This window comes from Dromiciops gliroides, chromosome 2 (genome assembly GCF_019393635.1).
Source record: "Dromiciops gliroides isolate mDroGli1 chromosome 2, mDroGli1.pri, whole genome shotgun sequence".
Lineage (NCBI taxonomy): Eukaryota > Metazoa > Chordata > Mammalia > Microbiotheria > Microbiotheriidae > Dromiciops > Dromiciops gliroides.
This window is the reverse complement of record NC_057862.1, coordinates 638,858,668-638,884,752: the sequence shown is the minus strand read 5'-3', so window position 1 is coordinate 638,884,752 and position 26,085 is coordinate 638,858,668. Positions and strand designations below refer to the sequence as shown.

General features: G+C 40.1%; 1 protein-coding gene across 2 annotated transcripts in view; it reads right to left on the bottom strand.

The window, feature by feature from the left end:
- The window catches only part of NFATC3 (nuclear factor of activated T cells 3), a 166,052-nt gene that overhangs the window by 7,601 nt on the left and 132,366 nt on the right, over positions 1–26,085 (bottom strand). Inside the window, exon 10 of one of the 2 annotated variants that reach the window (XM_043983370.1) lies at positions 16,009–16,113. The exons of the other annotated variant lie outside the window; for it this stretch is intronic. Within the exon in view, the coding sequence (XP_043839305.1) occupies positions 16,013–16,113 (101 nt within the window). The 3' untranslated portion in view covers positions 16,009–16,012. The remainder of the gene's footprint in view (positions 1–16,008; positions 16,114–26,085) is intronic. 2 annotated transcript variants of the gene reach the window in all.

Sequence of the window (26,085 nt, the reverse complement as noted above, 5' to 3'; positions counted from 1 at the left end):
ATAGATTCAATTATCACCTCGATGCTGATGATTCCCAAACCTACTTACTCAGAACGAACTGCTCTGTTCTCCTATCTACTATTGCCTATTGAAAATCTAGAATTGGCTAGACATAAAAATCTCAAACTCAGCATGTCCAGAAATGAACCCATCTTGTTCCTAAAAGGAATGATTATCTGTTTGAGAACACCTGGCTTAAAGGCTTGCAACCTAGGTGGCATTACCCACTATTCACTCGCTCCTGCTATATTTGGGGGGTGGGGAAGGGCAATGAGGGTTAAGTGACTTGCCCAGGGTCACACAGCTAGTAAGTGTTAAGTGTCTGAGGCCAGATTTGAACTCAGGTATTCCTGACTCCAGGGCCAGTGCTCTATCCATTGCGCCATCTAGCTGCCCCTAATTCTATCAATTCTACCTTTCTAACATCTCAAGTAAACTTCCCTTTCCTCTGACATCACCACTACTTTTGTATAGGCTCTCACCACCTCAAGAGTAGGCCTGCCACAGGTCTTACTCCATTCTAGGCCATTCTCCACTCAGCTGTCAAAGTAATCTTACTAAAGCAGAGGTCTGACCATGTCACACATTACTCAAACTCCAGTGGCTGCCTAAGTTCCTTCATCAATTATGAAAACATCATTTTCAAGTTCAAAGCCCTTCAGATCCTGACCTCCCTCCCCATCTTTCCTGCCTTCTTCCTCCTTAACGCCGCCCCCATACGATGCCACATCTCTTTTCTGTTCCTCAAACATGTCATTAAAAAAACCAAACCAAATTCTCTCCCTGTCTCTCCCCTTCCCACTCTGAGAGAGTAAGCAATTTGCTATAGGTTATGCATGTGCAATCATGCAAAACACTTCCATATTAGTCATCTTGTGTAAGAAAACAGACCAAAACCCCATAATGCAAAAAAAAAAAAAAAAAAAAGAGCACAACCCAATATGCTTCAATCTGTATTCAGACTCCATCAGTTCTTTCTCTGGAAGTGGATAGCATTTGTCAGTCTGAGTCCTTTGGAATTGTTTGGATCACTGTACAGCTGAGAACCGCTAAGTAATTCACGGTACGATATTGTTATTACTGTGTACAATGTTCTCATAGTTCTGCTCACTTCACTTTGCTGTAAATTGCTGTAAATCTTTCCTGATTGTTCTGAAATCATCCTGCTTGTCATTTCTTATAGCACAATAGTATCCCCATTATGTACCACCAGTTTAGCCACCCCCCAAATGATGGGCATCCCCTCAATTTCAAATTCTTTGCCACCACAAAAAGAGCTGCTATAAATATTTTATTCACTGCCACCCCTTCCTCCCTTTTAAAATCTCTTTAGGATACAGACCTAGTAATGGTATTGCTGGATCAAAGGGTATACGCAGTTGTATAGTCCTTTGGGCATCATTCCAAATTGCTCTCTAGAATGTTTGCATCAGCGAATAACTCCACCAACAGTGCATTAATTAGTGTCCCAATTTTCCAACATCCTCTCCAACATTTATCATTTTTGTCTATTAGCCAATTTGACAGGTATGAGGTGATACCTCAGAGTTGTTTTAATTTGCATTTCTCTAATTAAGAGTGATTCAGCGGGGCAGTTAGATGGCACAGTGGATAAAGCACCGGCCCTGGATTCAGACGGACCTGAGTTCGAATCCAGAAGCCTCAGACACTTGACACTTACTAGCTGTGTGACCCTGGGAAAGTCACTTAACCCCCATTGCCCCACATTAAAAAAAATTTTTTAAGAGTGATTCAGGACATTTTTTTCTTATCTTTTGGCCATTTATCATTGGGAAATGGCGTGTAGTCTTATAAATTTGACTCAGTTTTCTGTATATTCGAGAAATGAAGCCTTTATCAGAGACACGTGCTGTAAAAAACTGTCCTTGCCTTTCCTTCTAATCTTTGTTGCATTGGTTTTGTTTGTGCAAAAACCTTTTAATTTAATATAATCAAAATTATTCATTTTATATCTCATAATTCTCTTTCTCTCTTGTTTGGTCCTAAATTCTTCTTATTCATACATCTGACAGGTAAACTATTATCCATGCTCCCCTAATTTACTTGTTATCACCCTTTATTTATCAGTACCAGAAAGTTTTGATGGTTACTACTTTACAGAACAGTTTGGGATCTAGTACAGCTATGTCATCTTCCTTCACATTTGTTTTCATTAATTCCCTTGATATTCTTTCTTGACCTTTGTTCTTCCAGATGGATTTTGTTATTTTTTTCTGGCTTTATTGTAGTTTGGCATGGTACTGAATAAGTAAATTAATTTAGGGTAGAATTGTAATTTTTATTATATTGGCTTGGTCTACCTATGAGCAATTCATACTTTCCAATTATTTAGATCTGACTTTATTTGTGTTAAGTGTTTTGTAATTGTGTTCATATAGTTCCTGGGTTTGTCCTGGCAGGTAGAATCCCAAGTATTTTATATTGTCTACAGTTATTTTGTTGATAATATATAGAAATGTTGATTATTTATGTGGGGTTTTTATTGTTAATTATGTCAGCTAGCTTTTCAGTTCATTCTCATATCATCTGCAAAGAGTAATAGTTTAGTTTCCTCACTGCCTATTCTAATTATTTTCTTTTCTAACAGTTAACATTTCTAGTACAATACTGAATAATGGTGGTGATAAAGGGCATCCCCATTACAGATATTGTTCACTGATGGTGTTCCCATATATTTGGCTTGTTTGTACACAGTAGTCTGCATTAGGTTGAGAGCTCAAGAGCAGGGCCTGTCTTTATTTTCTCAGTGCTTTGCACATGGGCATTCAATAAATGTTGACTGACTGACAATTCATGGGTTTCCTACATACTGATATTTAAACTGTATAACCATGATCAAAGAAGTCATACTCAGTGATAAAAACTCGAGGTGACTGGATTCATAAACATTTAAAACCAAATAGGTAAGCATCTATTCTGACTCTAACAATCCAATTGGAAATAACCAACCTTTATTAGGACACAAAAATAAAAGCCCCATGTGATCTAGGAGCTTGTTTTATTGAGAGGAATATAATTTATACAAGATAATGTAAACCAGGAAAAAGTGCCTGTGGGTGAGCGAGAAAGAATTTACATAGGATTGAGCTCGGCCTTGGAGGAAGGTCAGGATTCTAGAAGTACAGTACAAGTGAGCAAGGAATATATTCCAGGTATGGAAGAGGGAGACAGAATGGTGTTTATCAGTAAGAGCCACTCGGTATGGAAGAGGGAGACAGAATGGTGTTTATCAGTAAGAGCCACTCAAGTCTGAAGGGAAGTGACTGAAATTATGAAAGAAATTTATGGCCCTAGAGGTCATGTCATAAAAAGAACAACTTGGAATAAATCTCATTTGAGATGCAGAACATTTTCTGCTAAGACCTTATATTTATTTTAAAAACTTTTATTTTTTCAAATAACAATTAGCATTTATTTTTCTTTCCAATGTTCACCCTGCCCCTCCTCCCTTGGGAAAAAAGAAAAAGAAACCTTGGTAGAAAATATGCAAACAAAATAAGTTCACACATTCACCATGTCCAACTGCATCCTGCAATTTGAGATTCTTCTCTTTATATTAGGAAGCAAGTAGCATGATCCTTCACTAGTCCGCTAAGATCATGCTCGGTCCCTGCATTTAACCAGAGTTTAAGTCTTTCAAAGCTACTTGCATGACCTCATATTCAGCTTCCTCTCTCTGCTGTTGGGGTAGCAGAAACAGCACTAAACTGAAGGCCAGGAAGCTGTCAGTTATTAGTTATATGAATTCTTCTCCCTAGACTTCAATTTCACTATTTGTAAAATATGGGTACTGAATTAGATGACCCATTAACATCTCTTTCAGTTCAAATATTCCACCATTGTAAAGTCTGTGGTCATGCCAAATCTTATTACCAGAGTTTATCCTTTTTGTACATTGCTGTAATTCCTTGTGACATTTGAACTGTAGAGAAACTCATCTGATTTTCACTGAATATGCATTTTGCACTCATGTTCAAGAAATTATGGTGGTGGTAAAGTATGGGGGAAGCAGTTCAAAGATTTAAAAAACTAGAAAAAATTCTGTCTCTCTCCTTTTAAATCTTTTTTGCTGTTTAACATGATTAGGGTGACTGTCATTTAACCTTCATCTATTTTGATCAAGGTTCTAAAAAATTAGAATAGGAGCAGCTAGGTGGATAAAGCACTGACCCTGGATTCAGAAGGACCTGAGTTCAAATCCAGCCCCAGACCCTTGACACTTACTAGCTGTGTGAGCCTGGGCAAGTCACTTAACCCTCATTGGCCCACCCCTCACCCCCCCCCCAAAAAAAAATCAGAATCACAAAATGATAAAGCTAGAAGGAAACTGAGATATCAATGAGCTCAAAAGGATTTGGAGTCAGAGAACCTGGGATGAGATCTTAGTTCTGAAACTTATAACCTGTAACCTTTGCACCTCAGCTTTCTCATCTGTAAAATGAAGGGGCACATGAGATGAGCTCTACGGACTCTTCCAGATTTAAGTAGGTGATCTTGAGCGTTCATTGATGAGCATAGGAATTTTGTCTCTCAACTGCCAGGTCAGTGTTGTTTTTACTATATTATGATGTCTCTTCTCATTACATGTACCCTAAGAAAATCATGGAATTGTTCTAGCTGGTTAGAAACAACTATGTTTGTAATGTAGTACTCTAAGAAGTCTCATTTTAAACTAAAGTACATCTATAAAAAAACCATTTAGTGTTTATAATATTAAATGTATGTTACATATTGAGAAAGCAAGGGAGTTCCAGAAAAACATCTACTTCTGCTTCACTGACAACACTAAAGCCCTTGATTGTGTGGATCACAACCAAATGTGGGAACAGTGCTAACTGTTGCTTCTTGACCTTAATACAGGTTCCTTAGGAGACAAGATCATAAAGATTGGTTGACTGATACAATCTGAATGATCCTTACAGTCACCATATATGGGAGGTTTGTATTATTTGCTGTGATTGGTTGTTTTTGTAATGCTGTATGTACATGGAACTGTAATGTGATTGGTCAAGAGGGACCCTTGGTGGGTAGAAATCAAGGTGAGGGACCTCACTTCAGTGTACTCTCTGGCACATTCAGAAGAGTGCTCATTTTCAAAGATGAATAAAGATGCCTTCACCCACCCTCTGCTGCCTGCTTGGATTCTTTGAGCTGCTGCTAGGGACACTTGAGCTGCGCAACACTATTTGAGCTGTTAGCTGTGTTTCTAACAGAGCCATAAAAATTAAAAGATGTTTGGTCAGGGGGCAGCTAGGTGGCGCAGTGGATAGAGCACCGGCCCTGGATTCAGGAGTACCTGAGTTCAATCTGACCTCAGACACTTGAGACTTAATAGCTGTGTGACCCTGGGCAAGTCACTTAACCCCCACTGCCCTGCAAAACAAACAGACAAAAAAAACCCCAAAAGATGTTTGGTCCTTGGAAAGTAAGCCATGACAAATCTAGACAGCAAACTAAAGAGTAGAGGCATCGCCTTGCTGACAAAGGTCCATATAGTCAAAACTACAGTTTTTCCAGATGCCTATAGGGAAAACTGAGTGCGCCATGGAATCCATGCTTTCAAATGATGGTACTGGAGAAGACTTCTGACTCCCTCACACAGCAAGGAGATCAAATCAATCAATACTTTACTCATTGGAAAGACAAATACTGAAGCTGAAGCTTAAGTATTTTGGATATAAACAAGAGGACAGGACTCATTGGAAAACATCCTGATGCTGGGAAAGATCGCAGGTAAAAGGAGAAGAGGAGGGCAGAAGTTAAGGTGGCTAGAAAGCAAAGCACATGAGCTTGGACAGACTTCAAGAGATAGTGGAGGATAGAAGGGCTTGGCATGCTATGGTTCTCAGGGTCACAAAGAGTGGGACAAGACTGAACTAATGATCAATAACATATTTAATTTTATACACCAAAGGCAAAAATAAATACCATTTTCTCTATAAAATAATTTAAAAAAAAATCAGGAATTCACAGCATTGGTTAAGAGCAAATAGGTCAGGGGCAGCTAGGTGGCACAGTGGATAAAGCACTGATCCTGGATTCAGGAGGACCCGAGTTCAAATATGACCTCAGACACTCGACACTTACCAGCTATGTGACCCTGGGCAAGTCACTTAACCCTGATTGCCTTGCTTGAGGCACCCAGGGACCCTATCTGTCCTTTCAATCCTTTAAAATCTGCTTTCCCCAAAATTGGCAGCTCAGGTATCAAACTACACTCTCCTCTATCATGAACTCTAGGAGGAGATGGTCATTCCCCTTCCACCAACCTCCATGATAAGGTTCTCATTATTTAAGAAACACTGCAAAACAGTGGAGAAAGAGGGGGCTCTGGAGCTGGAGGGTCTGCACTCAAATTCCCACTCTGACGCCTGTGTTACGATGTTGGGTAAATGTCTTGACCTCTGTGGGCCTCTTTCCTCAACTAAAAAATTAAAGAGCAGGGCCATCGTATGCTCTGAGGTCCATCCCAGCTCCAGACCTAAGATTCTTTGATTTCAGCCCCAGTAACCAGGACCTCCCTGTTAATGAGAATCATATCCAGAATAGAACTGGTTCTTCTACCTTTCAAAGGATGAAATGATCCATAAGGCCAATCCGGAAATGATTAGCTGCTGTTCTTTCGGCAGAGATCGCCACTGCCACTACATCATGCCTGTTTCCTGAACTCATCCACTTCATCCTCCTTTCTAGTTGGTGGTAGTCTATTCTGAAGACAAAAATGCTTCTGTTTTTCTCTACACTATCCTTCATACTTCCTTCTTGCTCTGGTTACTGCTTTTCTATGCAGAGGTAGTTGGTTAATTTTGCTGAATTGCCTTTTCCTCCCTCTTTGTTTTAAGGGATGGCTTTCCAGAAAGGGGAGGGAGGAAGAAGAACAAACTGGGAAGATAGAAATAAGCATTTGCATTTAAAATACACACAAACTACTTACTCCTTTACTTTGAACTAACCATGGATTTCATTTCACTTAGTCTCAATGCCACCACTTATAAGGCATCAAATTTGCCTCCCTGTGCTAAGGTCACTAGTTATTTTTTCTTGCCTTAACTTTAGGCATTTGGGTATAGACCTGTGAAAACTTTGGGTTTCTTCTTCCTATATATAGGCCTGTGCTGAGAGGTCCAGGGCACAGTGGGCATTGTGTCATATGCCAGGTGGCATCCCTTCAGTACTTGAATAGATCTGTAATCTCATTCCTATGTTCACAGCCTCTAAGAGTGCAGATCATAAATCACCTAGACCTTCTTATTCCTTACTAACCCTTCCTTCCTTTCTCATCTCTTCTCCACTCTTCAATCTAGTGCTACTAGAATACCTGTTCCTCACATAAGACGCTACATGACATGACTGCTGGCATTTTCACTGTTTGTATCCCATGCCTGAAATTCTCTTACTCTTCATCTATGCCTCCTGGCATCTTTCAAATCTCGGCTAGCATCCCACTTTTCACAAATGCCTTTTCCCTGAGATTCTCTCTCATGTGTCCTGTATATCTTTTTAGGACACAGTTATTTGCATGTTGTCTGTTCCTTGAGATGTCTTGAGACTAGAACCTGTGTTTTGCCCTTTGTATCCCTAACACTTATTTAGCACAAAGCCTGGCACACAGTGGGCTCTAAAGAAATGTTTGCCAATTAGAAGAGTTTGATTGAACTATATTATCTCACTTTTTGGCGGGGGGGGGGGGGGGGGGGGGGAGGGAGGCCACATTACTCTTCCTCTACATCTGGAGTTTTTGCAGTGAAGTCACTGAGAATCAAAAGACATGTTAATTTAATTTGGAGGGCTTAATCGAGTTTTTCCCAGAATTTTTCTACTTTATGTGCTGTAACAGAAGCTAGTGAATGAGTACTAGCGAGTAAGTTTCCTTCACGATGTGTTGTTGTTGATGCTGAGTCGTTTCAGTTATGTCTGACTCTTCATGATCCCACTTGGTATTTTCTTGGCAAAGGCAGTGGGGTGGTTTGCCATTTCCTTCTCCAGCTTATTTTACACATAAGGAAACTGAGGCAAACAGGCTTAAGTGATTTGCCCAGGGTCACACAGCTAAAGTGTCTGAGGCCGGATTTGAACTCAGGTACTCCTGAATCCAGGGCTGGTGTTTTATCCACTGCGCTACCTAGCCACACCTCTTCAGTCTCTTTTCAACCAATATCATTTGAAGGAAGTTCAGACAGAAGTACAGTCAAGACAGTTCTGAAATTAATTTACAGAATTTACTTTTTTATTTATTTTTATTTTTTTAATTTTTTTTTTTTAGTGAGGCAATTGGGGTTAAGTGACTTGCCCAGGGTCACACAGCTAGTTAAGTGTTAAGTGTCTGAGGCAGGATTTGAACTCAGGTACTCCTGACTCCAGGGCCGGTGCTCTATCCCAGAATTTACTTTTAAAAAAAAAGCAAATAGTATGAAATAGAGATTCATGGCTCCATATGCTTTTTGTGTTTATATATATATATATATATATATATACACACATATATATATATAAATTAAAATATTAAAAAATCATGAATTCTGAAATCTTTAAATCTAAATCTATAGCCACTAAAGTCATTTATGAGAACTACTATGGAACAAATAATAAACATGAATAAAAAAAGATAAATTTTTCATTTTAGAACCACTTATTGTAAAAATATTCCTTTAGGGTCCTGAGAAAGCAGAATACTACTAATAATAGCTGACATTTCTATAGTGATTTGAGGTTTGAAAAGTGTTTAAGTGTTTAATGTACATTATTTTATAAGATCTTCACAACGACCTTTTTTTTGGTTTTGTTTTCAACATTTGTTTTTATAAGATTTTGAGGTCTACATTTTTCTCCGTCCCTCCCTTTCCTTCTCCCTTCCCTCCCCCCCTCCCCGAGAGAGAAAGCAATCTCATTTAGATTATATATGTAAAATCACATTAAACACATTTCTGCAGTAGTCATGTTGTGAAAGAAGAATCAGAACAAAAGGAGAAAACCTCAAAAAAGAAAACAAAACCCAGTATAAACAGTATGGTTCAATCTGCATCCAGATTCCACAGTTCTTTTTTCTAGATGTTGAGAGCACTTTCAGCCATAAGTCTTTTGGCATTGTCTTGGATCACTATATTGCTGAGAAGAACTAAGTTTATCACAGTTGATCTTTTTTTTTTATTTTTATTTTTTGGCGGGGCAATGAGGATTAAGTGGCTTGCCCAGGGTCACACAGCTAGTAAGTGTCAAGTGTCTGAGGCTGGATTTGAACTCAGGTCCTCCTGAATCCAGGGCCAGTGCTTTATCCACTGCCCTAGCTGCCCCCTACCGAAGTTGATCACTGCACAATGCACAACTACCTTTCTTGATAAGTACTGTAATCACCTCCTTAGTAACTTGCCCAGGGTTACAAAACAAAAAATAGGATCTGAAGTCAAGTTTTTCTTTACTCCAAGTCCAGAAGATTTTTCACTAAATCACATGGCCTCTAGAATTAGTAACCAACTGCCATGTCCAGGTTAATTTAAATTCCATGTTCTTTCTTCACTGCCTCTCCACTATGGTTCTGGGGCTTATGATGGGGTTTGAGGTCAGGAAACTCACAGGAAACTCAGACATTTGAACCTCCTGAGGAATTACCTTTTTTTTTTTTTTTAAAGTGAGGCAATTGGGGTTAAGTGACTTTCCCAGCGTCACACAGCTAGTAAGTGTTAAGTGTCTGAGGCTGGATTTGAACTCAGGTACTCCTGACTCCAGGGCTGGTGCTCTATCCACTGCGCCACCTAGCTGCCCCCCCGAGGAATTACCTTAAAGAAAATCTCAACTCATTTCTTCATTCCATCAATTATTTCTCTATCAATGTCCAGATATGTTCTGCTACACCTAACCTGGGCAAAATATCTGTATATGCTTATTATTTATTTGTTTGGGTTTTTTTTTGTTGTTTTTTTTTAGTGAGTCAACTGGGGTTAAGTGACTTGCCCAGGGTCACACAGCTAGTAAGTGTTAAGTGTCTGAGGCCAGATTTGAACTCAGGTACTCCTGACTCCAGGGCCGGTGCTCTATCCACTGTGCCACCTAGCTGCCCCATATGCTTATTATTTAGAAAGGTCAATCCTCCCTCCCTCCCTTTTGGTGCAAGTTAGGGATGGGGAACCTCAGCAATAGTGATGCCACAGAAAAGAGAAGGCCAACCCTAGATGGTCCTAATTCATTTTACTCTCTCAAGTGATGAAGACAAGCCCTGGAAGTGGGAAGAAAAATTCCGTCTGGAGGGAAAAGGGAGAGTTGGAATTAGGGTCTAAGTAAACATAGACCAAAAGGCCAGTTCAGGCTGGTACTCAAGGCTCTTCAGAGAGCCAAAATATAAGGGGTCAAGATTTGAGAAACCAATTCCAGAAATGGAGACTTAGGTCAGGTAGCCAGTACTGGATCAGCAAATAAGGGGCACAGGGCAAACTCATGGGCTCAAGCAGGACTGCCAAAGCTTTAGGGTTATGGAAGCCACTTGCATTGCCATCACTGATCTGTTAGCATGGTCATGGACTACCACATCTCCTACCCTGCATCCGTAAGGCCAGACTTGAGGTATTTCTCCTTAGTCTTCTGGATCAAGATTAAAAAAAAAAACTCCATTACCCATCTCTTGGTATGAAAAGAAGGCAATACCTACTGACCTATTTTATTACTCAATCAAATACTGGCTGAGTATTTAAGTGCCAAGTATTGTCATAGGCTAGGCCTTGGGGGGATACAAAGACAAAAGTGAACCAGCCTTTCCCTGTGAAGGTGCCCTTCATATTCATAGCCTTATGTTCTAGTCAGGGAAGACAACACGTATGTGTATACAAACATATACACACACAGAATGGGGACAAAGTAACTTTGAGGTATGGTGGCAGCAGCTAAGGAGATCAGCAAAGGTTTCATGAAGAAGGTGACACTCAGGTTGTACCTTGAGGGAAACAAGAGGTTCTAAGAGAAAGAAGTGCATTCCAGGCTAGAGGGAGTCAGTGCAAAGTCATGAAGACAGCTGTGGGGGCACCATGTAAGAGAAACCTTAAAAAGGCCATTTAGGCTGAACCACAGTATGTGGGAAAGGTCTAAGAACATAACTGAAAAAGGAGGTTGGGCTGGCTGTGAAGGGTTTTAAAGGCAGCAAAAAAGAAATGGAAAAAAAAGGAGGTGGGTTTATATTTTATACTAGAGATAATAAGAGAGCCACTGGAGTTTAGGTAACAATGACATATATGTCACTAACTGCTTAGGAGACGGGGATAGGTTTTCTGTAGGAGGTGGCATTTAAGTGGAATTTGGAAACTTACATTTTCCTTGAGGTAATGAGGGGAAAGTGCATTCCAGGTGTTGGGTAAACAGCCTGTGTAAAAGCAGAAAAAGAAACGTCCTACAAAGGGAACAAGTAGAACAATCTGGCAGGGAAGGTGGGGATAGAGATGGGGAGAAGGGTTTGAAAAGATTGCCAGGTATAGTAAGCCTGGAAAGGTAGGCTGGAATCACATAGCAAAGGGCTATAAAAGCTGACTGGGAGAGTTTATAATTAATCATAAAGGAAAATGGGAACCACTGGAGGTTCTTTTTTTTTTTTTTATTTTTATGTGTTTTTTTTAAAAATTTTTATTTTTTGGGAGGGTGAGGCAATTGGGGTTAAGTGACTTGTCCAGGGTCACACAGCTAGTAAGTGTTAAGTGTTTGAGGCCACATTTGAACTCAGGTCCTCCTGAAGCCAGGGCCGGTGCTCTATCCACTGCACCACCTAGCTGCCCCTGGAGGTTCTTGAGAAGGAAAGTGACACGGTCAGATATGTGCTTTTGGCCACTGTGTGATTTGAAAGGGAAAAGACTGGAAGCAGGGAGACAAAACAGGAGGATACTGGAAAGATCTGGGTGAGAGTGATGAGCTGAACTAGAATTGTGGTTTTATGGAGAAAAGAGGATGGATGCAAGATATGTCATGAAGGTAGAAATGATAAGATTTGTTAACTAATTGGATGTGGTATGAATGAGAGTAAGGAGTCAAGAATGATCAGGGAGGGGGCGGCTAGGTGGAGCGGTGGATTAAGCACCGGCCCTGGATTCAGGAGGACCTGAGTTCAAATCTGACCTCAGACACTTGACGCTTACTAGCTGTGTGACCCTGGGCAAGTTGCTTAACCCCCATTGCCCCGCAAAAAAAAAAAAAAAGAATGGAAACTGTAAAATAGAAACAAGAATGATCAGGGAGCTGTGAATCTGGTACAATGGTACTACTCACAGAAATAATTAAGTTTGCAAAAGCAATAGGTTTTTGGGGAAAGATAAATTCAGTTTTGAAGATGCTTTGAGATGCCTAATTGGCACCCCATTTGAAATGTCAAATAGGCAGTTAGTGATATGGTACTAGAGTTCAGGTGAAAGCTTGATATATAGACCTGAGAGTTGAGAGCATCCATGGGAACTGATGAAGTCATAGAGAGAGTATAGAGAACCCAGAGCAGAGTCTTGCGGCATGAAAATAAGTATGATCTAGAAAAAGACACTGAAAAGGAAAAGTCAAGACAGGTAGGAAGTGAATCAAAGATCAGTATTAGGAAAACCAGAAGAGGAGAGAACATCTAGAAGGTGAACAAGTGTCAAACGCTACACGAAGGTCAAGAAGGAACAGGATTAGCTTGGTTGGTCCTTAATTTTATTGTGCTTCCTGCAAATCTTGTTGCCTTAGGTGTCCTAGGTTCTTAAGTTATTTCCCCAAAATTATCTACTTTGGTGCTTCAGAAGAATTTTTAATCTGTATAGATGTTTGAGAGTTTAAGTGACTTGCTTAGGGTCACACTGGCAGCATACATCACAGGCTGGACCTAAACTGAGGTCTTCCTGAGTCTGAAGCCCCAGCTGTTTCTTGATCCACCATAGCATACTGTCTCTCTTGTGGTTTATACTGTGGCACACAACATAGAATTACACAACAGTAGCTGACATTCTATGACACTTTCCTGTGTATAAAGTGCTTCATGGCCCTTTGAGCCTCACAACAACCCTGTGAGGTAGGAAGTACAAGTATTATTATTCCCATTTCACAGATGAGAAAACAGACACAGATGTTTAAAGAAATTACCTAAGGCCACTGCTAAGAAGTTGTAGAGGGGCGGCTAGGTGGCGCAGTGGATAGAGCACTGGCCCTGGATTCAGGAGGACCTGAGTTCAAATCCAGTCTCACTTAACACTTACTAGCTGTGTGACCCTAGGCAAGTCACTTAACCCCAATTGCCTCACTAAAAAAAAAAAAAAAAAAGAAGTTGTAGAAGCAGAACTTTAACCAAGGCCCTATGACTACAAGTTCAGTGGTTTTTCTGTGACATCATACAAGCAGGTGGTGGCTATGTGGAGAAAACAATTACTGTACGACTAGGGTTCAATCATAGAAGGGAGAGAAACAGGTAAATTAGGAATGGCAGGACAAGGTGTCTCTATCTTTTTCACATCCTGGGAAACTTGATGATGAAGACCTAAAAGAAGAGCTCAAAGTCATGACAATATTAAGGTGGGAGCATCAAGCACCAACAAGGGGATAAGGATAAAATAAGGGAGTTCAGGTAGTACAAGGAAAGCTGGGTATCTTGTATTTTAGGAATTTGCTACTGACAAATAATGGAGCAGGGCAGCAAGGTGGTGCAGTGGATAGAGCACTGGCCCTGGATTCAGGAGGACCTGAGTTCAAATCCGGCTTCAGACACTTAACACTTACTAGCTGTATGACCCTGGGCAAGTCACTTAACCCCCACTGCCCAGCAAAAATAATAATAATAATTTTTTAAAAAGACAAATAATGGAAAGTTACTGAAAATGACCACCTGATGTGGTCATTGAATTAGAGAACATGACAAAAAAAAAATCAAGGGGTGTTGAGTGGAGATTCTCATCCTCAACAGGACAACAGTACCTGCTGCAACTGTTTCCAAATCTTCAGGATGCCAAATCTTCAGGATGCCATTATCAAAATACACTTCTTTTATCTGTGGATTTCTTGTTTCTGTCACCTTAAAGCACTAAGAAATTCCCATAGTAACCACTGGTGAAAAGCTGGAGTCTGGATTCTGACCTGCCCCCATCTCCAACCTTCCAAGTACACATATAGCTGTCCTAATTTAGAATTTAGGATTTTTAAGATCCTTTCTCCCTCTCAAGAAGACAGACTGTCCTAAGATAGCTCAGGGTGTTGCTACAGGACTAGTACCTTTTATTCAAATACAATTAAGCAGATACAGAAGAAAAAATTGTATGGAATCAAAATAAGATCCAACCGTGAGAAAAAGTATCACTGCCTTGTTTTGTTATCAGAAGAGTCACAAAATAAGTGATCTGATGCTATTTCTCTGCAGAGAATCGCCATTACTAGTCTAGTTCCTAAAAGAACTAGAAGGGGGCCTTTCCAACTAATTTACTATGGCTGGAGAAGATCAAGGGACCATTCTTCTTGTTAAAAGCAAACAATGGTTAAAAAGAGCAGAGAGCTGACTTTCTGGTTGAATTAAAAGCCTTTTGACATCACAAAATAAACTAGTATAGCTGAATTTGGGCAAGAATTTCTGATGACAATGTATTTGATAAAAATAAATATGAAGTATGAAAAGCTTTAAAAATATCTGAACAGGGGCAGCTAGATGGTGCAGCGGTTAAAGCATCAGCCCTGGAGTCAGGAGGACCTGAGTTCAAATCCGACCTCAGACACTTGACACTTACTAGCTGTGTGACCCTGGGCAAGTCACTTAACCCCCATTGCCTGCAAAAAAACAAAAACAAAAACAAAAAAAATATCTGAACAGCTCATAAAGGGAAAAGGTTAAGCATAAAGAAGGGTACAACTTTAGTTTGATTTGGACTTGGCGAGGCTTTTTTTGTACACTGTCTTCTAAAAACAAACTACCTAACAGAAAACAAAGGAAATCCAAAGATTAAGAGCACTGGACTGGAAATCAAAAGACCTGTGTTTTAGACTTCCCTCTACTACTAACTCACTGGGTGATCTCAGGAAAATCATTTAACGCCCTTGGACCTGTTTCCTAATTTGTTAGAAGTGGTTCTAATTATTCACTCTACTAAAAAGATTTAAAAACAATGCAAGTTAAACCTCAAACGGCACCGTAAAAAAACAAAACCAAAAACCAACCAAACAAACAAAAGCCAAACAAAAAGCCTGTTCTGATAACTGCACTTCAACAGTATCTACCAGGGTACTGGATTGCAAAGAGTATAGGAGGGCAGATAACCACTACCAGCAAAGCTCCCTGGTTAGAACCGGGCATCTCACATATAGGTTATAGCTTCCAGGAGTTTAGGTTTGCCCATCGGCTGAATTGCTAAAACGTAAAATACAGAACAAAGTTCTCTTCTAGAAAGATGAAAGCTTAACTGTTTGGAGTTACATTTTTCTTACATCTTTCTTATTTCATATTGCCAGACTTCTCTAAAATCGTGGTCACCTTTCAGCCTAGACTATATTAGGCTCATACAGCTTATTAGCACTCAAAAGAAATGAAAACTTCAAAGGATGTCAGAGACAGAGATCTAATCTCACCTTTTAATTTTACAGATGAAGACACTGAAGCTCAGATGTTCAAGTTATAGAGCAAACAACCTCAGGTAAGAGTTTCAGAACTGATTTTCAGTCCAATGCCCTGGCTCTGACCCTGTGCACCTCAAGAACTTTTAACCTAATCCCTGGACAAAAAAGCTACTTGGATGGGCAAATCAAAGCAAGTGTTTGCTTTTAGTTCAAACTCTTTACTATAATTTAAGAAGAGCATAAGAGGTTTAATGTGGTTAGTTTTAAAAGCTGAGTGTCTCAGACAAAACTGAGCTATCAGTACAAGGGATACAACTAAAAAAAGGTATACTTACTATTGCACATGCACACCCTCACTTCTGCGCATGCAAATCAGGTAATTGCATGCTTAACTACCTGATTTGCGCATGCAATTACCAGATTTGTGCACACAAAAACTGAAGCAGTTTAATAAACACTCACCCTTCTAGGTTCTCCAGAAAGGAGTTGGATATGAGAGCTGACTGTGTTGAATCCATTTCTTGGCTGAACCTGATGTCTGGTATTCCAAGTCAGAAATAAAATGGTCTGTGTCAGAGAAGAAGACATAGCTACTGAATGGAGCAAACCACAAAGTATGGTCATTTACTACAGTGCCTTGCCTGGTGAAGAACTCAAGAGAATTGCATGTTTAGTCAAATTTTAAATTGGAGTCATCCTTTATTTATAAAGAATCTTGGTTATTCTAGCATATTTAGTAGTAGGGATTTAGTAGTTTTATATCTGCTAATCAGGGCTCTCAAAAGAATGGATGACTGTAAGATCAGACTATGGGACTAAATAGTCCCTAGATCATAATAAAAAATGAGAACTGACATTGACATGCAGTACTTTAAGGTTTACAAAAGGCTTTACATATGTTAAGTCATTTGATCCACAACAACCCTGTGAAGGAATTACTAGAGGCACTGCCACTATTTTACTGTCATAAAGAACGTGACTGGCCCACCCTCACACAAGGGGAATTCCAATCTCAGGCTCTTCTAACTGCGAGTCCCGTATTTTTTCCATTATACCAGAAAAACCTCTGGATCTTTTTTGGGAGATGGGGGGAATAACAGTCAGGTTTTCTTATTTGTATTTTTCCTGTTTAAAACAGTACTGTATGATGGCTTAGAATTATTCTAATGGGTACTGAAATTAAAATTTACAAATGATTTTTTGTTTGTTTGTTTGTTTTTGAGGGGCAATTGGGGTTAAGTGACTTGCCCAGGGTCATACAGCTAGTAAGTGTTAAGTGTCTGAGGCCGGATTTGAACTCAGGTCCTCCTGAATCCAGGGCTGGTGCTCTATCCACTGCGCCATCTAGCTGCCCCCTACAAATGATTTTAATGTTCCTCTAGAAAAATGTAATTATAGCCTTCTTGATGGAGAATGAATCCCGTGGATAATGGATATCATTGTTTAAAAGTTAAATATCCCAAACAACCCTACCGGTATATTTTTGGGGTAGCGAGGGGGGGTGGTGGTAATCATTTTATTTGTCAGGGAGGGCCCTTGACAGACGCAGACACACAATTCCCTTAGTATAGTCTCAAGAAGCTGCCTGGGCTTAATTTTAAAATATTCCTTTTTATTACTACACACACACACACACACACACACACTCTCACACTTTTTTTTTTGGTGAGGCAATTGGGGTTAAGTGACTTGCCCAGGGTCACACAGCTTCTAAGTTTCAAATGTCTGAGGTCAAATTTGAACTCAGGTCCTCCTGAATCCAGGGCCAGTGCTCTATCCACTGTACCACCTAGCTGCCCCCTTATATACACACACACACACACACACACACACACATTTTTTTTTTAGTGAGGCAATTGGGGTTAAGTGACTTGCCCAGGGTCACACAGCTAGTTAAGTATTAAGTGTCTGAGACTGGATTTGAACTCAGGTACTCCTGACTCCAGGGCCAGTGCTCTACCCACTGCGCCATCTAGCTGCCCCGCCTTACACATATTTTTAATGCCAGAAAATCATTGTTTACATGGCCTCTAGAAGTTAATCATAGTAGCAAATATATATATACACTTGTAAAGTTTGTAAAGGCCTTTGAACATATGACTTCATCTGATCTTCACAACAACCCTGTGAGGATGGTACTATTATCACCCCCATTTTACAGAAGAGAAAATTGAAGCTAAGAGAGTTGAATCTGCCAAAAGTCACAGTTTACATAAGTGTGTATGGCAGGATTTGAACTTTGGTCCACAGTCACACATAAACACCAGAGGCAGGACATAAATCCAGGTCTCCCTGACTCTATTTTCTATCCACTATCCTATATTTCCTCTTCACAAATACTTATTCTTTTATTTATTTATTTATTTTTTAGTGAGGCAATTGGGGGTAAGTGACTTTCCCAGGGTCACACAGCTAGTAAGTGTTAAGTGTCTGAGGCTGCATTTGAACTCAGGTACTCCTGACTCCAGGGCCAGTGCTCTATCCACTGCACCACCTAGCTGCCCCCTATACTTATTCTTTAACCCCCCCCCAGGGCGATGAGGGTTAAGTGACTTGCCCAGGGTCACACAACTAGTAAGTGTCAAGTGTCTGGGGCCAAACTTGAACTCAGGTCCTCCTGAATCCAGGGTCAGTGCTTTATCCACTGTGCCACCTAGCTGGATTCAGGATTACCTGAGTTCAAATCTGGCCTCAGACACTTGACATTTACTAGCTGTGTGACCCTGGGCAAGTCACTTAACCCCCATTGCCCAAGAAGGAAAGAAAGAAAACAGTAGTTGTCTTGTTTTTCTATCTGTAATCCCAACATTTACCATGATGTGTGTCTTATAATTAGGGCTTAACAAATGCTTTTTTCATTCACGTTCTCATTCCCTAAGAAAGAGCACAGAAGAAAAATATCTTATGGCGGAGGGTTTCCTGAATAATGGAAATGTCTAGTGTGAGAATATTTTAGCTGACATGGGGGGACTAATCTGGGGACTTTTGACTGGCTGGCTATCTGACTGCTATTAATTTCCTAAGCCAATTAGGGCCTTTTAAAATTTCTCCACACTGCTCCACTCCCAAATTGATAAGGAAACGATTAAGAAGCCTCTTAATTAAATAATCAAATCAGGGTTTATTTATAAAAATAAATGTAAGAGTTAAGGATTGAGAAATGCAAATTATAATAAGGGCCATTGCTGCCTTGCCAGCTTTCTCCAGCTGTCACTCTTTTTCTCCTTCACTCCAGCTCCCCTGCTTCGCTTTCACTGCTCAGCTCCTTTCTTCTAACTCCAAGCCCCCTCTCTCACCTCCTTGAGTTCTTCTAGTCCTCTGGTGTCCTCCCTTCTAATTCACTGAAAAAAACCCTTTCTCCATACCATTCTCTCTGTCTGTCTGCAGCTTCAGCGTCTCTCCAATCCCCCCCAGCGTCTCTACCGTCTCTTTTTATTAACTTCCTCTCTCAGGACTGGCGGCCCCAGGTTTTTGTGGGCCATGTCACACCTGTGGCTCGGGGGGTTTTCATCTGCTTATCTTAGCCCTGCTCAGAGGCCTGCCCCCCCCCCCAGCAGCTGAAGCAGAGGGGGAGGGGCGGCAGCAGCTCTGCTCAGGGAGCCTGAAGCCAATTTCAATGCCCACACAAGTATAGTGAGCTTTCCTTAAACTACTTATTCTTAACTTCTGTTCCCTCCATTTTAAACTTTGTTCCCAATAAATAAATAGTAGGGAGCTTGGGAACTAAGAGGTAATTAGAAAAAAAAATTAACTGAAGAGGGGCCCTTCCATTATTGTGCTCCTATATGTGAAATCCACTCTCAATATCATATTTTTCTCCAATGTCATAAGTTTTTCCCCCCTCTAACCAATTTCACAGATCCCCTGAAATCCATTCACTGATTCTATGATAAAAACACTTGGCTTAGAGGGAAGATAGCCTCCTACTAGTGTAATGATTGGAATGACGCCACCTGCTGGAGATTTACGGTAGAGTTCTGCCCATGAAGCGAAGATCTTTGAGGGCAAGACCAGGAGTCTTTTCTTTGGCATCAGGAAGTGGCGCGGGCTAGTGGGAGGAGGAAGGAAGACACTGGCACTTGGTCTCACTCTTTTTTTCCTGGGGACTCTGGCGGAGAAGGGAGCTAGAAACCTGCTCTCCTTTAATAGATAGATGAATGTAGGCCTTTCTCTCTCTTTACCAAATTCTTATTCTCCTTAATAACTGCTTAAAAGTCTAAACTATTGCTAAAGCTTATAATTAATTTATTGACGACCACTCATTAGATATTTTAGACAGACTAGCTAGAATTTTAGCCCTTGACACTAGATTTTAAAAGTTTGTTTCTCTAGCTGAGGCACTGGCAAACTGTGGTCCATAGGCTAAGAATAATTTTTTTCATTAAAAAAAAATAATAAAACTTCAATTGTAAATGTAAAAACCATTCTTGGCTTATAGGCTGGTATAAAAATCCAAGCTGGATTTTGCCAACTGTTGTTCTTCTCCATAAAGATCTCTTCCTTAAGCATTTGACTATTCTGTTTCATGTGTTAACTTTGTCTCCATGATTAGTGTACTGCAAGCTTTAATTTATAAGTCTTTTAAATGTAATGAAGGACTAGTCAAGCCCATTATGCACTGTGTTTGGCTGATATAATCTTTTTTTTTTTTGGAGGCAATTGCCTAGGGTCACACAGCTAAGTGTTAACCGTCTGAGGCCGCATTTGAACTCAGGTCCTCCTGACTTCAGGGCCACCTAGCTGCCCCCTGATATAATCTCCATACAGAAGAACTTGGGGAAGGCGTCATGATGTATAACAGAACTCTACTATTCCTATGATGAACAGACATGAAGAACATGAGCAGGAGAAAATGAAAATATTTCCAAAAAGCCCTAACCAGGGAAGGCATTTTTTTCTTTTCTGCCTGGGTATGCTTGGGCTGCTCTGAGTCTCCTGCTGGGGAGAGAGGCCCCAAACCTGTGAGCACACGGCCCTGTGATTGTTTATCTGTTGGTCTCTTCTTTTATGCTTTCAGGTAAAGGAATATAGGACCTCATGAACTAATTCAAAGATTTCTGTTTGTGTAGAGGTAAAAATACTCAGAATGGACAGATAACAGCAAATCAGATAATTTTTAAAAGAACAACAATGAGCTTGTTCTCACAGAATCATCCAATCCCTGTAGATTCAGAAGTAGAAAAAGCCACAGAGATCATTTAATATAATCTCCCAATTTAGTGATGAGGAAACTAAAGCCCCAGAAGTTTACTGACTCACCCAAAGTCATACAAGTATCGAGCAGCAAAGCCAGAATGAATACCCAAGACTTCAGACTCTAAATTTCGTTCTTTTTCTGCTCTAGCTATAATGCCTCTCTTGCTTTGAAAGAGAAATCAGTGTTTCACTGGATACTCATATTCATGCAGCACCTGAATTCCTTAGCCACAATAAATAATGTTTCTAATTTGTCACTTGGAGAGTAGTCCTGCAGTGTAAGTAACATGACAAATGCTATTTATGAATGGTTCATTCCTCATCTATAGGCCTTAGTTTTTCTACCTGTAAATGAGAGGACTGGAATAAGATTATCTACAGTGCCTATTCTAGCTTCCAACATTCTATACATCTATTTGCTGTATTATTCCTCTATGTACATCTCCATTAATGATATACTGAGTTATTAAGGGGAGAGCATAACATCTATTTCTTTAGATGAGATTATTTTGCTTATTAGGTACATGCAATGTCCAACACAGCTATGTTTATATCAAGACTCACCATAACTACACAAGATAAACTGTGTAATATATTTAGCTTGGACTGTGACTATACACAACTTACACATGGGATAGTGTCAACTTTCACTACACCAGCATAGCAGGCTCTGTTTAACACAACTCCCTCTCTACAGCAGGGATGCAGCTGTGATTTTGGTTAGCTTGTGATCTTGGAGGGGGAGGGCATGTGGCAAGCAAGGTACATCAAGACTTGGTTGGCTTTTATACAAGTTATTTTAGACCATAAAGGTCTGGGATAGGCTAACTTCACTATTCTAAAATCATAATGAAAACATTTAAAACAGGAGCTATTATAGATAGTAAAATACATTTTTATTATAGGAACAACAGGTTTAGTGCATGATGTTATGTCTCCAAGACAAGGGTGGCATGGCCGCCATATTGTATGATGCACACTCTTACAAAAAATCCCAACACACAGCCAATTTATAACACTGTTAAAATGAAAATTCGGTGCTATTTTGGCAGATATGAAGTAGATTATTCAAGGTTAGTCAATGACATTAGAAAAAGCATGGAATATGTAGAGGAAGACGTGGAAGTAAGTTCAAGATGATTTGAGCAAAAGCAACACTGATTTAATAATGATAGCCTCTCATGTTAACTGTTTTGAAGACAACAATTAGTTGAATGATTATTATTTAAATAAAATGAATTCTCCTTAAAAACCTTGGATAGGATGATTCCCCCAAATGTTCTAAGATGTTTTGTAACCAAAGAAACATTGGTTTGACTCAACAAACACATGCAGGTAATGGGACCAACTGGGATTACATTTCTAGTTTTAAATGTTTGTCCCTTTAATCATTCATTCCACAAGCATTTAAGCAACCATGATTCGTCCTAGCAGTAGACAGACACTGGGATAGATGCTGGGCCTACAGATATGAAAGTGGAAGTTTCTGCCTTCCAGGAGCTTACTTGGGGAATACAAATATTCATTGAATATTTAAATACAGAACACATACAAAACACAATGACTGGAGGTGAAGGGAGGCGAGTAACTAGGGAAAAGGCTTTTTCAAGGTTTAGCTCAAAATGTCACCTTCTTCAAGGATTGCAGGGGTTGATTGTGAGAGGGAGAGCATTGTAGGTATGGGAGACAGCTTGTACAAAAAGCAAGGAGACAGGAGATGGAACTATAAGTGCAGGTCAATTTAAAAGAAACACAGCAGACAGGTGGGAGTAATGTGTAATCAGCCTAGAAAGGCAGGCTGGGACAAATTGGCTTAACAATGCCAAACAAAGAAGTTTGTAGTTTATCCTAAAAGGCAATGGGGAGCTACTGAAGCTGCTTGATCCCTTGCTTTTCCTACAAAGAATATGAGACTGAATACCTAGAAGTTATGGGGAATGACATGCAACAAACATCTTTTCTTTTCAGTACTAGATAAAAGTTTGCTAAATTTAATCCCATGTAGCAAAAAACTAGAAATGAAGTACATTACCCAATGACTGGGAATAACTAAGGAAACCCTGGTATATGAATGGAATGGAATGATGAATAGGAAGAATTCAGAAAAGAGGGTGGATTTGTGCAGTCTGATGTGGAGAAAAAAATGACCGTTGAGAACAACATACACAATGACTACAATATAGAGATGAAAACATGACAAGAATATCTGTACTCCAGTGAAATGAACTGACCAATCTTGGTTTCAGAGGACAGATCAAACACACCTTCCTTCTGAAAGGGGAGTAATGACTACAGAATAAGATGGCGCATACAGTGTCAGAGGTGGTCTCTGACAGGTGTTTTGCCTATTTTTCTGTTACAAGGGAGACATGAGGCAAGGAGTGAATATACTAGAAAGTGACTACAGCATAAAAACCAAATGTTTCCCCACCCACTCTTACGGTGCTACCAGTATCTCCTCCCCAATAATAAAGAAAACTTACACTGACTGGTCAAAAATATGATTCCACATTTAACATTCAATTCTACTAATACCTCGCATATCTGCATGTCTCTGTTTTGCTTCTGTTATAATAGAAGCATGGTTTTTTGTTTCCAATCAAGGCAGAAAGCTGGCAGGGTCATTTAAGGAAAAGCAGGGGCCAGAGGGCTCCATGGCTGCCCTCATGAGGTTGAGATAAAGCAAAGACAGTTTCTAGCACACTGGCTGACTGCTCTCCCTCACCCCTTCGCTTTGGGGAGGTCAAGAGGTGCACAGGATGGGCAGAAGTAGATAGGGCTTTGGTATGCAATGTTGGAAGAACTTCTGAATCACTGAGGTCATCAATCTGTTTGAGTATTAGAGTTTTTAAGAATTGGAAGAGACCTTAAAACTTATTTTATTTCAGTTCCACCTTAAAGAGGAGGAAAATGAGGAAGAGAGTTGGGAAATAATCAGAAATAGAAGCCAGATCTCCTGATTACTACTCCATTACCATTTCTACTATACCACAGAAGATGTAATATTTACTGAATATTCCTTACATTACTCCACTCTCAACCCTGTTCCTACTTCTCAAGATTCTTCTACTCTGATTGTACATATATAATCTATATCAGATTGCTTGCTGTCTTGGGGAGGGATCAGGGAGGGGAGGAAGAAAAATTTTGAACTGGAAATCTTATTAAAACAAATGTTGAAAACTATCTCTAGATGTAACTAGAAAATAATAAAATACTTTTATGATTTAAAAAAAAAAAGATTCTTCCACCCTAGACCGAAGTACTGGAATACTACTAAAATAAAATTGAATGCAACAAATCTTGTAACCTGGATCAATCTACATTTCCCATAATCAAGCAGAATACTCCTGGCCTCATGTCCATTTCCTATTTTTTAATCTGGTAACCTGACTTCTTCTCATACTATACCTTACCTATTACTGAAAACTTATACTTCATCTAGGTTTAGGCGATAAGGACTTCCAATTAGATGAAAAGCTAACCTCTTTTCTCTTGAATAGCCCTAATTCAGTGCTGTACTAATCCAACTATCAAAGCATTATTTTATTGAGTTAGAAAAAAATAATGGAATTCATACCGAGGGACAAATAATAAAAATTCTCAAAGGGTAATAACAATAAAGTGGAAAGGAAAGAGGTCTATTAGCACCAACTCTCAAATTATACTACAAAGCAAGTCACCATTGGAATGATTTGGTACAGGTTAAAAATTAAAAATTCTTCATGTCTCTCCAGATTGCACTTGGAAAGTTTTTCTACTAAACCTCGTTATCCTGGCAGCTCATGCCCTCCCACTCCTCCAGCCCCTCCCTTTGGTTGGACAGGTACTCCTAGAAGCCGGCCAGCCAGCCTTCCTTCCCCTTCCCTTCCCTTCTCTATTTATTTTTGTGGGGCAATGAGGGTTCTGACTTGCCCAGGGTCACACAGCTAGTAATCGTCATGTGTCTGAGGTCAAATTTGAACTCAGGTCTTCCTGAATCCAGGCCTGGTGCTTTATCCACTGCTCCACCTAGCCCTAGCTGCCCCCATATTTATTTACCCCCCCCCTTAAATTTCACATTTTTAATTTCCTTCCCCCCCCACCCCACCCCAGGCAATGAGGATTAAGTGACTTGTCCAAAGTCACACAGCTAGTAAGTGTATGAGGCTGGATTTGAACTTGGGTCTTCCTGACTTCAAAGCCAGTGCTTTATCCATTGTGCCACCTAGCTGCCTTCTACTGTCTTTGTTCCTATAGACATACTATTTATTAAATGAATTACTAAGTCCACCACACAAATACAACTTGAACTGGGTATGCTCTGCTACTCTTCAATACTTCTCTATCTCCCTTATCAACTCACTATTTCACTTTCTAAAGTGGCTCTCTCAAACCTTTTCGTTTTTCCTCAAACATGTCATGGCTCCTCTCCCCCCATTCTCTCAGCTGAAAACCTTAACTTCATAGTTTACAGAAAAAAAAATTGAGACCATTTGCTGAGAGTTCCCTCTTCTTCCTGCTCTCTTATCTCCTTATTTCTTCTCAGATGCCTTCTACCACTCTCTCCTTCATCAGGTGACCTTACTCTTTGCCAAAGCAAACAGACCTCCTCGCTGCACCATTGATCTCATTCCATACCATCTCCTCCAACAGACTGCCACTTCTGTTATGTCTTCAGTCTCTCCTCCTGATACCTCACTTGAACCTTTCCCACCACTGTCCTATATCTCTTTCACCCTTTGTGGCTAAACTCTTTGAGAAGGCTCTCTCAATTTAACTGATACTTCCACTGCCTCTTCTCACTTCTCTTAATTTCCTTCAATTCAGCTTCTAACCTCATCATTCCAATGAAACTCCTCTCTGCAAAGCTACCCAAACTTTCCTAATTGCCAAATCCAGCAGCCTCTTCTCAATCCTCACTCTTTTTTTTTTAGTGAGGCAACTGGGGTTAAGTGACTTGCCCAAGGTCACACAGCTAGTAAGTGTTAAGTGTCTGAGGCCGGATTTGAACTCAGGTCCTCCTGACTCCAGGGCCGGTGCTCTATCCACTGTGCCACCTAGCCGCCCCATAATCCTCACTCTTGACCTCTCTGTAGCTTCTAACACTGTCAATCACCATCTTCCCTGTGATAAATTCTTCTCTAGGTTTTCAGGAAACAACTCTCTCATTCTCCTGCTACCTATCCATTAACTGTGAGTGTCCCACAGGGCTCCATCCTAGTCCTCTTTGCTTTGTACTACCTCACTTGGTGATTTCAGCAGCTCCCATGGATTTATTACCATCTCTATGCTGGTGATTCTCAAATCTACTTACTCATCCTTTCTCTTCTCTGCAGACCTCCAGGCTCCCATCTCCAACTG